The sequence below is a fragment of the Elephantulus edwardii genome, unplaced genomic scaffold (genome assembly GCF_000299155.1).
Source record: "Elephantulus edwardii isolate Elephantulus edwardi_28Jun2011 unplaced genomic scaffold, EleEdw1.0 scaffold00340, whole genome shotgun sequence".
Classification (NCBI taxonomy): Eukaryota; Metazoa; Chordata; class Mammalia; order Macroscelidea; family Macroscelididae; genus Elephantulus; species Elephantulus edwardii.
The window spans coordinates 2,083,940-2,101,650 of NW_006400090.1; the positions used below are offsets into that span (position 1 = coordinate 2,083,940).

Genomic DNA, 17,711 nt, shown 5'->3' on the forward strand with positions numbered 1-17,711 from the left:
AGGCAAGTGATCACAGATCTTAGACAGTGATTCCTAAGGCAAGCTAGTTGGCAGGTAATCCAGGTGAAGATTGCTTGTAAAATAATGTGTACTCGATAAAGACAAAGTTTGAAGATTAGTGGACTTAAGGAGTAGAGATAGAAAAGAATTGAAACTAGAGTCCTTCAAAATTTTTATCAGCCATTTCCACTGCAATCCCAGAGGTATGCAGTTTGGATCCACCAGATGCTCTGCTGGAGAAGGAGGGGCAATCTCCTGTACCAGTCAGATCTGATTTGACGGTACACAAACAAAAAAAAAAATTAAAAAAAATAAAGAAATAAAACTGTCAGCCATTTCTATGTCAGTGTGAAAAAATGGAGGACCTAAAGAACCATCTGCTGTAAGTAACTCTGTGTAGCGTGTGCCTGTGACCTTAAATTTCTGTGGGTATTACTAATAAAGTAAACAAATAAAAAGGTATTTCCTCAGTTCTCAAATGACAAGATTAAAACAAATGATTTCCAAGGTCTCCTACAATGCCTTGATTGCAGCCTAGAAAACGTTCCTTAACACACAGCCTGATACATGATACTAGCTTCACAAAGGCTTTCTTTGACTTACCTGCAACGACTTGCTTTATTAACTGTTTCTTCAGAAGAATCAGATCCTAAAATAAACCCCCAAATACCCCCAAAAACCAAATCAGTAAGAAGCTTTTTTTAAGCAAACAAACAAACCAACCCTAAAATAAAGTGTTACCAAAAGATATTTACTAAGTACCGAACTATGTGACAGGTACAGCAATAGATATATCAGGCAGTACAGAGAAGTACTTAAAGTATTGGCTCTGAAGTTAGATTTCTTAGATTTGAATCTTAGTGCTGCTACTTACTAGTTTTATAATTTTGAAAAAAATGTCTGCATATCAATTTCCTCAACTGTCCAGTGAGTACAGTAAAACAGTAATAGCCATAGAGGTCTATCATGTATTTTGAGTTACATGAGTACCTAACAGTGTCTGAGCTTAGAAAGTGTTCCTAAATGTCAGCTATTATAATTATTTTCATTATTTTTATGACATAATACCTGTTGCCTAGAAATTTAGTCTCAAGAGTAATAGCAAGGGAGCTCTGGTGGCCTAGTGGCAAGACGCTGCACTGCAATCCCAGAGGTAGGCAGTTCAAATCCACCAGATGCTCTGCTAGAGAAGGAGGGGGCAATCCTCTCCTGTACCAGTCAGATCTGATTTGACGGTACACATAAAAAATAATACAATAAAAAAAAGAGTAATATCAATAAAATTCAGTGTTACAGTAAACACTAGTGAGTTTGAGAAAATAAATTAATAGATTCTTCAATTCTCAACATATTAGTGAGAAGACAATCAGAAAGACCTGTTTCAATTCTCAGTTTAGCTTTTCTACAAAGGATTTCTACTCTCTTTTTTTTTTTTTTTTTTAGTTTTGTGTTTTATTTATTTATGAAATTCAGGCCTTGACTGCATATTTCTGCAGTGGATACAGGCGCTCTTTTTGCTGTTGCTTCTTGGTCTTCAGGTTCTCCTCATACTTGTTGAGCCTCCGGTGCATGGCACGTGTTTTCTTGGGCCACAGATTCAGTGGTTTGTACTTCTTGCCCTTATAGTCTTTTCTGAGGTTCTCCTTCTGAGTCTGGTTAATAACAGTGACAACATGGGCAATGGATTTTTGGACAACTCGGATTTTGGAGAACTTAGAAGCCGCACTGCCTGTCACTTTGGCGACATGCAGCTGGGAAAGCTCCACCTTCAGATGTCCAGCTGTTTTAACAGCTCCTCCTTCTTCTTGCTGCGAAGGTCCTGAGCCTTAATTTTGGCCATGGCTGAGCGATAGAACCTCGGATTTCTACTCTTGTATCATTTATCTAAGCCTTCAAGATGCTGTTGGACCGCCTATTTCCAAATGACTTGATAACTGCATTTATACATTCCTATATTTAGACATCTTTTCTTTTGCTTCTTTTATAAAGTTAGGTTATTTATTTATAGAACTAGTAAAGTAATTTTGTTATTACTTTCCCAACTCTCCTGTGCCACATATAATAAATTATGACCAAAATTTTTGGTAAGATTGGCAGACAAGACAATCAGTAACTATTATTCTAACCTACAAAATCTGAATCTCTTACCTAATTTAATGTATACAGACTTATTTTGAAGTTGCAGCTGTTGCTTTGACTTCAGAGATGCCACAGTTCCAAAATTAGAGAGCTGGACACCAAGACCAGTTTCCTGATAAACAGTATAGTAAAGAATAGTCAACAAATTTTTATATATAGTCCTAATCAATTAACTAAAATTTAGATAACATCTGGAAAAGAAGCCTGACAAGTTGTATGTCTGGGTCTTGTGTGATTTGAATCTTTTTTCCTCTTTCTGTTCTAAATTTCTCTAAATGTATTATTTTGTCAGTTTATTTGAAGTATTTGTAAAACCATTTTAAATCTAATACTTTATACTACAGAGATTCATCTAGCAATCACTTACAGTTGCCTCTAATACCAGGATTGGCAACAGAATCTTTAGAAAGAGTAAGTAAAGACAATAAAAATCTAGTATTCTTAAGAACATTTGCCAAAACTTTTCTTCTTCCTTTTTATCCCTGGTGCTGTGAAAGCTATTATTTTTAATATTTCCATTATATATGGGACAACAGCACAAATGATTGTGTTTTCCTTGAAAATTACACTTTTTAGGTTAAAATAATTTCCAAATATTAAGAGCAGCTTTTTATTTTTCCAAGCAACTTTTCAGAAAACAGCAAATAGAAGACACTTCTCCATGCCAGAAGAATTACCCTAATGTGGTTGTTTTAAAAATCAACATATCTAAGGGCAACAGTGATCTGATGGCTGTGTTAAGACAAGCAGAGCACATAACCCAACAGGAAACGGGCCCTTAAGGCATCTCTTGACCTTACCACTTACATCAACCTTCCCTTCATTTTTCAAACACTTGTCACACACTTATTTTGTCATCTTATTTTCTTAACTGACTATTTAAGTCACTGAGTGTGCTACACACTTACTACCTCACAATGCTCAATTAAGAGATGTGGCCAGAATAAATGAAAGTGGCTTTACCAAGGTAGGCTTTTCAGGTTCACTTTGTCGAAGTCTTTTGACACGGTTTCGGTAGCCCATACTCTGGATGATAGAAACCTCCTCTTTCACATGCTCAGGAGACTTAGTTTGCTTTTTTGAAAAGTTATAGCTGTTTGCAACTGTTGAATTATGAGAGAAAACATTATCATACTTAAAAAAAGAATTACTAGTTATAATTAAGAAAACCGAGACAAATTCTATGTATGTTAGTTGCTATATTAAGATATACATTCTAGTTATCTTAAACTTGGTTTAAATCAACTTTGGAAATTTTACTTCTAAGAAATAAACAAACAGTCATTGTAATTTCTATTTCTTTTCCCTCCTATAGTAATACTAACAAATTTGCTGATTAAGGCCATCTTGAATCTAATACTAAAGGCATACAAGGCACCATTATTTTCTGTATCCCTAAGAAAGAAAAGACATCAACTTAAACAATGACATACTGTCAGTGGTAAAATTCTTCCAATTTTAAACATGTTAAAATGTAGAATATGTGCATTAGCACTGAGATCAGTACAGATTATTTCCTTCTTTCTTAAGTCAATTATTGATACCACTGTCTTTGTGTTGACTGTAACCCTAGAGGACAGAGAACTACCCCGAAGAGTTTCCCAGGATGCATATCTTTATGAGAACAGACTGTATCATCTTTCTCCCATTAAGCAGCCGGTGGCTCTGAACCACTAACCTGTTAGTTAACAGTCCACTAATTTAATCCACTGCCCAGAGCTCCTCAATTACAGACATAAGAGCTAAAATGGACCTAAATGAACAGGACTTATCACCTACTTATAGAAAATAATTGTGCAAACTTCTCAAGTTTCAATGGAGAGCCACCTGAGCATTGACCTCTGGGACTATGTAACACTTACACTGTAATCCTGTGTCAAGTTCAAAAGCTTGAATGATTTTCAATAACTCTTCAACAAGTTGACTAAATCTTGTGCTTTCTTGTAGGCTTCTGAAATTGAATTGTTTAAGAGATATACTTGAGAGGAAGCTATTACTCCCTTTTTAAAGAATGTTGCACGAACAACACACTATTCCAAATAAATGAACTGCCTAACCTTCCCATTTTTAGTTCTGTCAGAGGGTTCTGTCAGATGTTTAGATTTTGACAATATAGATCCAAAAGATGTGGCTGAGAAAATTGTAGGAAAAGATCACTCATTTAATTATTTGTGTACGTGCTGTGTTCCAAACACTGACAATAGAATACTAACTGAGACAAAGACATTGCTGTAACAGAACTTACATTCTGGCAGGATAGACAGACGGCAGAGAGAGAGGACATAAGTGGCCATAACAGCTGGTGTTCTCTTACTAAAGCAATAAGTTGAAATAATTTAATAATAATGTAATCAAGTTGTAATAATTAAATAATATAAGTTCTTACAATGACTAGGGAGGATAGAAGGAGAATTGATGCCTTTGAGCTGTGGTGCTGAAGAAGAGTATTGAAGGTACCATGGACTGCCAAGAAAACAGATTCATCCTGGAGAAGGTTAAACCAGGCTGCTCCTTGGAGGCAAGGATTCTGGGGCTTTGTCTGACATACTTTGGACATGTTGTAAGGAGAGACTGGTCCTTGGAGAGGGACATCATGCTTGGGAGGGCGCACAAGAGAGGAAGACCCTCTATGAGGAGGACTGATTCAGTGACTGGGGTAATCGGGATGGGTGTGTCAGAGGCAGTGCGACTGGCACAGGATAGAGCAGGGTTTAGGGCTGCTATACATAGGGTCACTATGAGTCGCAAGCGACTCAATGGCACATAACAACAACAACATTATGCAGAAACCTTAGCAAAAACGAATACAATACTAATAATTTTACAAGATGTTCCAACCATTCTATCCACTCATCTTGTTTTCATTTTTCTTCATTTTATTTCTTTTTACCTAAGTATATTTACCTTTTTAGAAATAATTTACTGTCTGCAAAATATAAATTTTATACACATTTCTATTGATGGAAGTTTTGATAAAAACACAAGTTATGACATTAAAGAATGTCTATTTTATGCTGCTGCTGTTGTTTCCTGTCACTTCCCTGATTATATGTACCTTTTGGTTATATCATTCTTACACAAAGGACATTGTGAAGGCCCTTTCTTTTGGTTGAGAAGTTTCAGCATACAAAATCTATAAATTATAAAGAAAAGAACAATTCAAGTTATTTTATAGAGAAAAATATTCAAAATAAACATTGTCATGAAAAGATAATTTCATACTTGCTCTTAAGAAATCATTAAAAAAATCATTTTAAAGATAATGGTAGGTATATTACAACAAATTACTTTTTCTAATTGTTTTTAGATGCTGCAAAAGCAGAAAACCACACTAGGTAGTCAATGATCGATGAAAACTGAACTTATTATAGCTTACTGGCAGAATAAAATGAAATGTATGAAAAAGTTAATATGACATACTAATTGATATATTAATAATTCTTTCATCTTGCATAATCTGACATAAATGCTAAGTATTATATGAAATTATTTTAATTACATTAAAAACTCAATCTTTTCCTACAAAGCTAAAGTAATAATTAAGAACATTTGGTGCTGGCATAAGGATAAACATATTGATCAATGGCATAGAATTGAGAGTCCAGAACTAAGCCCATCAATCTGGTTAACTGTCAATTGGTCAATGATTAATTGATTCACCACATGAATGCCAAGACAATTAAATGGGTAATAGTCTTTTTAACAAATGGTGCTGGGACAACTGCTTATCCATCTGCGAAAGAGCAAAGTTAGACTCTTACCTCATGCAAAAATTAAAAAGATCATAAATTTAAAGGTTAAAAATTAAAACTATTAATCTTTATGAACCTGGGTTAGGCAACAGTTTCTTTCCCCCACCCAATAGTTTCTTCCGTATGAAACCAAAAGCACAAGCAAAAAGAAAACAATAAATAGAATTACATCAAAATTAAAAACTTCTGTGCTGCAAATGATACTACAAAAGATATTGAAACAACACTTTACAGAATGAGAGAAAAATCGCAAACCATATACCTGATAAGGAACCTGTATATAGTTCTTCATGTATCAAGAATTACTGTGATAGAAAATACTAAAAGACAACTAACTAATAAAATAAGCAAAGGCTTTGAATACTTCTCAAAGGGGATACAAAAATGGCTAATAAACACAAGAAATAAAAAAACACATGAAAAACATCATTTGTTATTATGAAATTACAAAACAAAATTAGAATGAGACAGATGCTATTTCATATCCTCTAAATTCAGAAACCTCACTGCCATCAAATTGCTTATGACTCATAGCAACCTTACAGGACAAGAACTTCCCATAGTGTTCCCATGACTGTACATGTTTATGTAAAAAGACTTCCATCTTTTTCTCCCCAGGAGGAGTTACTGACCTTTCTCCTTGGGAGTGGCACTGTGGTTAAGTACTGGACTACTTACCAAAATGGGTCAAAATGAGTCCATTTCCCACATTTTGCCTAGCACAAAAAAGCAGCTCACTTCGAAGTTTAAGGATGAAGGTTTCAGTTTTTCCAGACACCTGGGCTTCTGGAAAGGAACTCTGATGATGCTGTTTGAACTCATCTGTTGGCTGCTCCAGAGGAAAAGGATCTGGCAGTCTGTTTCCATAAATATTAATACTTTTGGTAACACTCTGGGCAATTCTATTCTGTTCTGTATGATAGTTCTGGGTCAAAATCAACTGGACAGCAGTTGTGTTTGGTATGGTTTGTGCTTTGGGTATGGCTCTGGACTTAAAATATTTATTGTCTCAGACCACCCAGCAATAAAGGCTAAGAAGACTTGAAGAAAAAAAAAAGAAGAAGACTTGAAGAACACAATATATTTTGACGGATTAGCTTTCTTTATGAACAAAAGATATATTGTTCCCACTGGTTATTCATAAAGATTCCACAGAAAGAAGACAGAAAAAAACCCAAAATAAAATATACTCATATGTATCCTTTTAGAAATTTTTTAATTGAAGAATTCATTTGTGTTTCCACAGATTTCCTAAAATGTTCAATTTGAAATTAATTTGCATTCAAAACCACATGCATGAGGGCAGCAGGGAAATGTATTTTGTATTATACATCTGTTTGTGCTTGTATTACGCACATGGTTTACTTTTCCAACTTAAAAACAAAAAAAAAGCTTAAAAGGAAGTTAGGATGGCAATTAGGAAAAAATTAGATTCTAATTTAACCTTGTAGGAAGAAAGCCCCTATCTCGTCCACACATTTTCTGAAATTCTTCCATTAAGAAACAAAGATAATTTCAAAGGACAAAATTCTAAAATATGTAAATATAACTTGATGCACTAAGAGGAATGAATTAGTTTGAAAATAGGATTATATCAGGTATTTTTCTATCTTTTCAAAGTCATAGGCAAGCAAACAACAAATGTTAGAAGGAAAAGGCAGAAAATGCAGATGTGAACAGAAAGATTAAGAAGACTGAAGGATAATTTGCTTATTTCTCAAATGTCTGCAGTTTACTTTGACCCAAGGACACAAAATCCAACAGCTGTTTGGAATGTATTTTCTGCCAATACTTTGGAAGGAACTATAATAAATTCGTAGATATTCTCTCAGGCAGAGTGAAAGAGATTAAGGTTGATTACTTCTTCTAAAAGTCATGGCTTCTATAAAGTTAGAGCTTTCTTTTTTATGAATGACAAACAAAAAAGCTAAAAATGGAAGCCATGTGAAATACTCAAACTTACTTGCAAAATACGTGATCACATTTTGTGGAAACAGGCTCTTTGATTAGCTCCAAACTAGAAGAGTAGGGAGGGGGGTTAAAAAAAAACACAAACAAGTGAAAAACAAAAGAATGATACATGAAAGCTCGGTAATTTATCTTTAATAAATACACACAGTAAAGAAGTTCAACTTTAAGCTGCTATAACTAACTCAAGGTGAGGATTTTAAGTCCACTTCATAAACATTTATTAAATGTGTGCTGTGCCAGGTGACAAGGAACTTTGGCAGTGTAATGTCTTACATGTTGCTCTGCTGATCAAAAGGTTAGCGGTTCATATCCACCAACTCCAAGGACAGAAGAGTGTTATTAAAATTACTATGTATATCATTTACTTTTTCAATTAAGTGTTTCTAGAATAGAAAAAACACTTTATAGGTACTAAGTACTTTGTAATTATATTGCCTCACTCCAGGAAATCACATGATGTGTGCTCTGTGATTACTTCAAAACAAAGTAATAAAATATTCACTATAGAAAATAATAAACTTAGTAAAGTATAAAATTCTTGAGGAAAAAAGTATACAAAATTTCCATCTAGAAAGTTATCTCCACTTGTCAATCCATAAAATCTTCTGGTCTTCCTGAGATTCATGCATTTATTTATTTAACAAGTATTTATTATCTATTATATACAGGAGCTGTTTCCGAGATTATAAATACAGCAACAAACAGGAAAAAGTCTGCCTTCATAGAGCTTATATTCTAGTTGTGGCAGAAATGATAGAAAAACTTTAAAAATATGGAAATAATTGCTAAAGAGAGAAAGAAATGGCAAGGAAATGCAGTGGGAGTGGGAGAGTTTATATTCTATATCGGATGATGTTGTTATGTACCATCTAGTCGGATCTGAGTCACAGCTAACCTTCCAGCAGGGTTTCAAAGGCAGGAAATCACACAGGAAGATACTGCTCATCTCTCTCTTGTGGAGCAGCTGGTGGATTCAAACCACATGCCTTTGAGTTGATAATCCTTACCACCAGACAATAGGTCCCTCTACATATTGTTGTTATGTGCCATTGAGTCGTTTGCAACTCATAGCGACCCTATGTATAACAGCCCTAAACCCTGCTCTGTCCTGTGCCAATCGCACTGTCTCTGGTATACCCATCCCAATTACCCCAGTCACTGAATCAATCCACCTCATAGAGGGTCTTCCCCTCTTGCGCCATCCCTCCACCCTCCCAAGCATGATGTCCCTCTCCAAGGACCGGTCTCTCCTTACAACATGTCCAAAATATGTCAGATGAAGCCTCAGAATCCTTGCCTCCAAGGAGCAGCCCAGTTTAGCCCTCTCCAGGATGAACCTATTTGTTTTCTTGGCAGTCCATGGTACCCTCAACACTCTTCTCCAGCACCACAGCTCAAAGGCATTAATTATCCTTCTATCCTCCCTAGTCATTGTCTAACTCTCTGATGCATAACAAGTGATGGCAAAGACCATGGCCTGTATCAGACACACCTTGGTCTCCAGAGAGACACCATTGCTCTTCAGTACTTTGGAGAGGTCCCTAACAACAGACTTTCCCATTGCAATATGTCTTTTAATTTCCTGGCTGCTGGTGCCAAGAGTGTTGACTGTGGAGCCAAGCAAACTAAAGCTGTGAACAATCTCAATCTTTCACCATCCATCCTGATGCTGCCAATTCATTCAGTGGTGAGAATCTTTGTCTTCTTGACACTGAGCCTCAATCCATACTGAAGGCTGCAGTCCTTGACCCTCTGCAACAAGTGCTTCAGGTCCTCCTCAGTAGTTAGAACAAAAACTCAAAAACATAGTCAGAAGTGACTCATAGCTGACTTTCCAGCCAAGTGTTCAGAGGCTGTAAATCACATAGGAGGAGACCACCTATCTTTCTCCGTTGGAGGCACTGGTGAATTCAAACCACAAGGAAGATTCTACCATTGAGTAAGCAGTGCAACTCCTTAAGGATTAGCCCACTAGACCTCCTTTATAAGGTAATTAGGAAGGTGTCATTGAAAGACAGTTTCATATAAACTGTCCTTGCAACATTTAGAAGATTCAAGAGAGCCCTTCTTGTGGACCGAGGGTATTTTTATAATTATTAATAATGAGACAGCCAGCCAGGAATGAGATAAAACAGAGATTAAAGACAGGGGCCCAGAAGTTCTAGAGACCCTGACCTGCGATTCCTTTTATCTTTATTGAAAGTTATTAGGAAGTAAATCACAAAGAGAATTCAATGAAAGTGAAGCCAAACTCTATTGAAAACCTTCCCCTAGACTCTGGAGGGAGGGGCCAGCAAATGCAAGAATTTGGTAAACCCTTAAGGACTGCCTTACTGCCTCAGGGTGAATTCCATCCTGAAACAGAATTCAGTTTACTACAAATATTTAGTATTGGCTTCCAATAAGCCCTGGTGGCCTTCTGGCAAGAAGCTATGATGCAATCCCAGAGGTGCAATCTCCTCCTGTACCAGTGTAGGGGATGCAATGATTAAGGAAAAAAGTAGTAGGAGATGAAGCTGGAGAGGTAGATGGGAGCCTGAGGAAGCCATTCTAAGTCTTTAGCTTTTATCCTGAATGAGTTTTAAAAATTGATTTTTTGAAAACTTCAGGCAGAATAACAAAGAGGAAGTAATGTAGTAGATGACAGGAATGTGCTTCTTTTTCATGTTTAACTTTTTGAAGAGGATCACATGAAAAGCTAGGAGACTATGACTTCATTGTGAAAGAGTTTGGGAATACAACTTTTCTAAGTATGAGGTTTCTGATACCAACTGTGTTTCTTTTGTGGTTTTTTTTTTTTTTAAATTAGCAGAGTGACCTTTTGGTAAACATTCTACCTGAACCTCTGTTTCTTTTTCTGTTACTTTCCTTACCAGTTACTTCAGGCTATTGTAAGAGCTAAACTATTTGCTATTTAGGAAAATGTTTCAAAATCTAAGATGTTTGGTGTAACTATTAGCATTATTATTTGGACCAAATGTAATTTTAAAATATTGACAAAAAAGAATTCTAATTTGTAACTAAGTCACTATTCCAGATATAAGCTAGCTATCACAGAAGTTCAGAGTAAAAGAAAAATTGGATTTAGTAATGACACCAGATGGCTTTCATTCTCACCACTGACTCAAATCTGAAATAATTATATTTCAGTATGGTAATTATAATCTGAGCTATACAAACATGTTACAAATACAAACTTTGAAGAGATGAAAATTCCAATATGTAAAAAAAGGTAATGACTGATGAAGGAAAAGCTAGGAGAGGGAATAGACGTAAAAAGAAAAAAATTAAAACGCTCCTCTTCTAGGTACTGTTGAAAGCAAACTTTTACTATAAAAAATAATTCAAATATTCTTTTTTTTTTACTTGTTATGTGCCTTCAAATTGGATCCGACTGGCAGAGGACTGTCCCTCCTTCTCCAGCAAAGCATCTGGTGGATTCAAACTGCATGCCTTTGGGATTGCAGTGCAGCTTCCTGCCACTAGGCCACTAGAGTTCCCTTCAGGTATTCTTAAATACTTTTCAGACCAAGCAGTACTTTAAGTCTACAAGATGAACTGGTACAGTGGTTGCAAGAATGGGCGTTAGCAAAGCAGCGGTTATGAAGACAGTGCAGGACGGGACAAGGTTTTATTCTGCTGTAGATGGAATCATTCTGAACTGATTTGACAACACTTAGCAACAACAATAAACATATTTATATTCTGAGTTTCCAATACAAACAACTGACGGAAAAAAAGGTAAGTAAAATTTGGAAACAACAACTCACAAGCATGTACACATTTTAATAATTTAACTACCAATTATCAGAAATAGTGGCCAAGGAGAAAATTCAGAGGCCAGAGGAAATTCAGCTCAAGAACTGAAAAGGTGTAAACTTACTCTCTAGCTACAACTAGTTTCTTGTTATGAAGTGCCGTCAAATTCAGTACAACCCACAGCGACCTCATGAACAACAGATCTGAATCATACTTCCTTACACACTAGAACCCACAGAGGCAGTTACTATGTCAATCTACCTGGTTAAGGGTCTTCTCCTTTACTGACCCTCTCTGTCTTTCCAAGCACAATGTCCCTCTCGAAGAAATAGCCTCTCCTAGCAATACGCCCAAAATAATCTTAGTTATCAGGAATCAGATATTAAGATACAAGATTTTGCTTGTTAAGTAAAAACAAACAAAAAAATCCATAGCTGCAAATTGTACTGTTTTGGGCACTGTTAAAAAAAGAAGAGAAGAAAAAAAACAATTAAAAAGGTATGATTCTTATCCTATGATTTCTCATTTAAACAAGCATATCCTTTAGGAAAGTAAGTCCTTGAAAAAGACATCATGATTCAAAAAGCAAAGTTAGTACAACAGAGAAGACTCTCAAGGAAACACCGTGATTACAACAATGGGCTTGAACAGGGACAAAGTTCTAACGTGTTTATCGTAGGGTCACTGTAAGTCATAGTTGCCTCAACAGCACCTTACAATGATAAGGTTTAAAAGGATCCTTGGGTGATGTAAACAGTTAAGGATGTTACCACTATTAAAAAAACTACAGGTCAAACCCACCAGAGACATCTCAGGAAGACAGGTCTTCAACAACCCAAGGGTCCATCAACAAACAAATGGATAGAGAAGCTGTGGTATATTCACACAATAAAATATCATGCAGCACTGAAAAACAAAGAACTCATGAAATATTATACAAAATGGGTGACCCTGGAGGACATTATGCTGAATGAATTATCTCAGTCACAAAATAGACAAAGAACTCATAATACCACTGTTATAAAACAGGACTGACATGGAGGTTGGGGGGAAATTTAGAAAAGAGGGGATAAATAATGTACATGGCATTGAAAAAGGAATATATGATTGGGTATTATTGGCATGACAAGAGTCCAGAATAAGAACTGCATAGTAAAGTGGACTGGGGTCGGGAGACGGACCTATTTTAACAATGAAAGAATTTTTTTCCCCAAGACAGAAAGTTAAAACAAACAAACAAAGACAAAAAGTTGACCAGGGGGTCAGGGAGAAAAATGTGCAACAATGAATGAATGGAAATCCAAGTTCTCTATAATTGTTCATCATAATCTCAATTTAAAAAAAAAGACGACAGGTCTTGTGATTTGCTTCTGAAAGATCAGTCTTAAAATCCTAGGGGAACAGTTCTGATCTGCACAAAAGAAGTCAACCAAAAGACAGAATCAACTCAATAGTAACTAACAAAAACAAGGCTTAAAAATGAGCTGGATGTTCTTTCAATGTGGTAAAAAAAGAAATAGTAGGATGGGGGGGAAAAAATACTAGGATGCACAGCTTAGGTTTAAAAGCCTAAATATATTTCTAATGGAAAAATGATTAAAATCAATAAGCTGGCAAATACACAATAGTTGACTGAAAATGAAAATTTTACATTAACTTTCATTCTTATGCCTTTCATTTCAATGTATGAGTTTTTTAATTGATGATTTAATTTGCCAGAATGTGAAAGAATATTACATTTTTATGGCTCAGTCCTATGAAAATGTAAAATAAATGGACTCAAATGCCACCCTATGGAAGATTTTTTGATCACTCTTGATAATTATCATGAGGATTCTGCAGTAGGCTGTGCTTTTTCAAAAGCATATTTTCTCCTAAATTGTCATTTCCTACTTCTGTGGCTCTGATGTTTCATAAATTTGGCTGTAAATCTTGTTTAGTCTTTCCATTTTTGTTTAATTGAAATGTTGAAGGGCAAAAGAGCGGAAGGTTACCTGTAAATCTTCTGTCACTCTGAAAACACAAAACATTACTTGCATTTTCCTTAACTTTATTTACTTGATTTCATATATAGAAAACAACTTTCATGAAACACAAAGGAAAATACACCCTAACTCATCTCCCTTTTTTGAAAGTAGATACAGTTTTCAATTTTTCCTTCTTATAATCTTATTTTTCTTAAATCTTATTTGTTATTAGACAATTGTTATTATAGCATTAAGTCGGAACCAACTCATAGCTGATCGTAGAGCAGGTTTTCAGTGGCAATCTAGGAAGACACTGCCCATCTTTATCCCTCCGAGCAGATGGTCGATTCAAACTGAATGCCTTTAGGTTGGCAGCACAATTCCTTATGGAGCTCTGGCGGCCTAGTGGCAAGAAGCTGCGCTATAATCCGGAAGGCATGCAATTCAAGGTCACCAGCTGCCCCACAGAAGGATGCGCAATCTCCTACTATGAGATTAACTGCAGTTACAACTCCAACAGTACACAGCATCAAGCCACCAAAGGTCCTTTGTTACACTATACACACAGTAAAATATACTCCAACTCAACAGTTTCTGCATGTACAATTTAGTGACATTGATTAAATTTTTCCAATTGTGTAACCATTTTCATTCTCCTTTCTTGAATTGTTTTTCTTACATTAATATAAACTCATTGCCCCTCAATGTTCCTATTTTTTTTTTAGTTACTATAGTCAATTGGATATGAATGTCCAAGGCAAGTCTTCTTACTGTTGTTGTTGTTGTTGTTGTTGTTAGGTGCCGTCAAGTCAAGCATGACTCATAGCGACCCTAAGAATAAAAGATCTGAACCCTGTTCTATCCCGAGCCATCCTTATACTTCCTGACACACAAGAGTCTATTACAGCAGTCATGATGTCAATCCACCTGGTTCAAGGTCTTCCTCTCCTTCGTTGACCCTCCTTCCTTGCCAGCATCATATCCTTCTCCAAGGAACAGCACCTCCTACCAATATGCCCAAAGCATGTGAGGTGAAGTCTCATCACTCCTGTGTGCAAAGATCTCTAATGCTGCACCATCTCCAAGACATACCTGTTTCTCCTCTTGGCAGTTCATGTTCAACACTTTTCTCCAGCACCACAACTCAAAGACACTAGTTTTTCTTCTGTTGTTCTTGGTCACTGTCCAGCTCTCAGCTGCATAGCAAGCAACTGAGAACACCATGGCCTGGATTTAGCTCACCTTAAGTCTGTAGACATCTTTGCTACCTATCACTAACCACGACTATATATTAAAAACAAACACTGCTCTATCAAAGAACTACTTAGTCTACTATTTAATTCAGTCAACAAATGTTGATTGTCAACTAGGTTCCAGGTATAGTTCTAAGTCCTGAAGATACAAAAATAACAGAATGAGCAAAATAATTATTATTAATACATCTTGATTGAATATTTGGTCAATATTAGACTGCAATAGTTGGTAGAAATTATCAATTTCCTTCTCTTTAGTTTTAACTGTTGGTGTGTGTATTCGAGTAAGAGTTGTAGTGATTATGTATGGATGGTATCCTATCACAGCATTGTACTTCAGGATTAATCCTGAAATGATCTTTTTTTTTTTAAGAACTTAATTCACTTTGTTATAGAAAATCCACTAGGTGGTAGCCACAGCTGGAGCCTGAGTCCTCTGCACGGAGACTCTGGTGTGAGTCTTTACAAGATGACCTGTGAATTCCTGGTAGGGAGACTCAGTGAACACCGTCTCTTTCCAGAGATCTGGGGTCAGATAGCTGTAGGTCTTTGAGATGGCATCAAAGGTGGCCTTAGCAAAGTTGCCCAGGGTAGCTGTGCAGCACCTGGCTGAGGTGTAACAGTCATCAATTCCAGCCATCATCAACAGCTTCTTAGGCACAGGGGCCGAGACGATTCCAGAGCCTCGGGGTGCAGGGATCAGACGCACCAACACAGAGCCACAGCGCCCAGTCACCTTGCAGGGAACGGTGTGAGGCTTGCCAATCTTGTTCCCCCAGTAGCCACGCCGCACAGGGACAATGGAGAGCTTGGCTAGGATGATGGCCCCACGGATAGCAGTAGCCACATCCTTGGAGCACTTGACGCCCAAGCCAACATGGCCATTATAGTCTCCGATGGCGACAAAGGCCTTGACCCTGGTCCGCTGGTCAACACGTGTCTGCTTCTGCACTGGCATGATTTTCAACACTTCATCCTTGAGGGACATGCCCAGGAAGAAGTCGATGATCTCAGACTCCTTGATGGGCAGGGAGAAGAGATAAATCTCCTCCAATGATTTTACCTTCATATCTTTCACCAGGCGGCCCAGTTTGGTGACGGGGAGCCACTCCTTGTCCTTGGCTTTGCCTCCTCGAGCTCCGCGGCCCCCGTCCACGGCCGCGGCCCCGACCCCGCAGACCGCTACCAAAGCCTCTGCGGAAACCGCCGTGGGCTCCCATCCCAGGGCCCCCAGGGCCTTCCGCTGCACCAGCGTCACCTGCCATTTGGTGTTTTCTCAGAGAAGAACAAGCGAAATGATCTTTTTAACTATGAATGCAACACCACTCTTTCTCAATTTTTTTATTCTCAGCATAATCATATATTTGATTCAAAGAAGTCAATGCTTGTCTGTATCAGCTCAATAATGCTAAGAATGTCAATCTTTAAGTGTTCCATTTTATTTTTGACAACTTCCAGCTTTCCTAGATTCATACATCATAAATGCCATGTTCCAATTATTAATGGATGTCTGCAGCTGTTTCTCCTCATTTTTAGTGACTTCCAAGCTAGATTCTAAATTTAATATTAAAGCTACCTGTGTTCCTCTACTGCCCAGAGGGTTTTCAAAGGCCTGTTTATTTCAGAAGTGGATGGCCAATCCTGCTTCCTAGTCTGTCTTAATTTGGGAGCTTTCAAAACCTTTCCTTGCCTCCAAGAAGCAACCTTGTTTCACGGTCTCCAGGACAAAAATTGTTTGTTCTCTTGGCTGTCCATGGTATGTTGAATATGCTTCTCCAGCACCACAACTCAAAGGCATCAATTCTTCTGTCATCATTAATCATTGTCCAGCTTTCAGAGGCATAAATGCAATGGATGGTCAGCAAAACAGAGACACTCAATAAGATAGACTAACATAGTGATTGCAACAAGTATATTAGAGATAAGGATGGAACAGGATAGCACAGATTCAGATCTGTCGTTCATAAGGTTACACTAGGAGTCTCTTTCTTCTTGATGGCACCTACAACAAGAGACTTTGGTGGAAGTGGGGAGAAAAAGACAAATTATATATCAGATAGTAATAAGTACTATGAAGAAAAAATAAGCAGAAAAGGAGGTTAAGTAGTATGTCAAGATTAGGAGTATTACAATTTTGTCTGAAAAGGTCTCTGAAAAATGGGTATGTCAGTCGAGATTTGCAAATAAATAAATAAAAAGCAAATAAATTGGTAGATATCAGAGGAAGAGAATTCCTGGCAGAGGGAAGAGTAAATGTAAAGGTTCAGAGGCAGGAGAGTATGTAAATTGTGGGAAGAACAATTAAGATGCCCAAATGACCAGAGTAATGAGAATAAACAGGAAAGATACCAGGCAATAATTATTCTAATTTTCTTTTCTGGCTTTCCACCAAGATATTCTGAAGGAAGATTTTTAACTTATTTTGTAGATTTAAGAGAAACTATGAAGATATCTAGTGACTACTTGGGGTTCTCTTATCTTTTTTTGTGCCATGGATTCCCCTCTGAGTTATGGTGAAGCTCATGGACCCCCTTCTAAGAGCAATGCTTTTAAAATGATAATTAACATTAAGCAAGTAACTAATTACATAGATATAAATGTCATCCATAGGCTTCTAAGGGCCTGTAAAGTTTGAAGGTTCAGAACTCCTGAGAAATCACAAGAAAAACTTTTGGGGGTGATGATAGAGATCATCCCAGATGACACACTTTGATGGGTATTTGGGTTACAAATTTGTCAAAACTCATCAACACCTACATTTAATATATCTTTCATGGCATGCACATTATCTCAGGTTTTATAAAGCAAATTTTCTAAATACTCTTTTAATTTTACAAATGAAGAAAAACAAAGGTTCACTCTGTCAGAAA

At 36.8% G+C, this 17,711-nt stretch overlaps 1 protein-coding gene across 1 annotated transcript in view; it reads right to left on the reverse strand.

Annotated features, from left to right (window-relative positions):
• The window catches only part of BRCA1 (breast cancer 1, early onset), a 64,132-nt gene that overhangs the window by 45,879 nt on the left and 542 nt on the right, over positions 1–17,711 (reverse strand). The window contains 6 exon segments of the mRNA XM_006901729.1: positions 604–649; positions 2,149–2,251; positions 3,103–3,242; positions 4,002–4,090; positions 5,195–5,272; positions 7,855–7,908. Of these exon segments, the coding sequence (XP_006901791.1) occupies positions 604–649; positions 2,149–2,251; positions 3,103–3,242; positions 4,002–4,090; positions 5,195–5,272; positions 7,855–7,908 (510 nt within the window).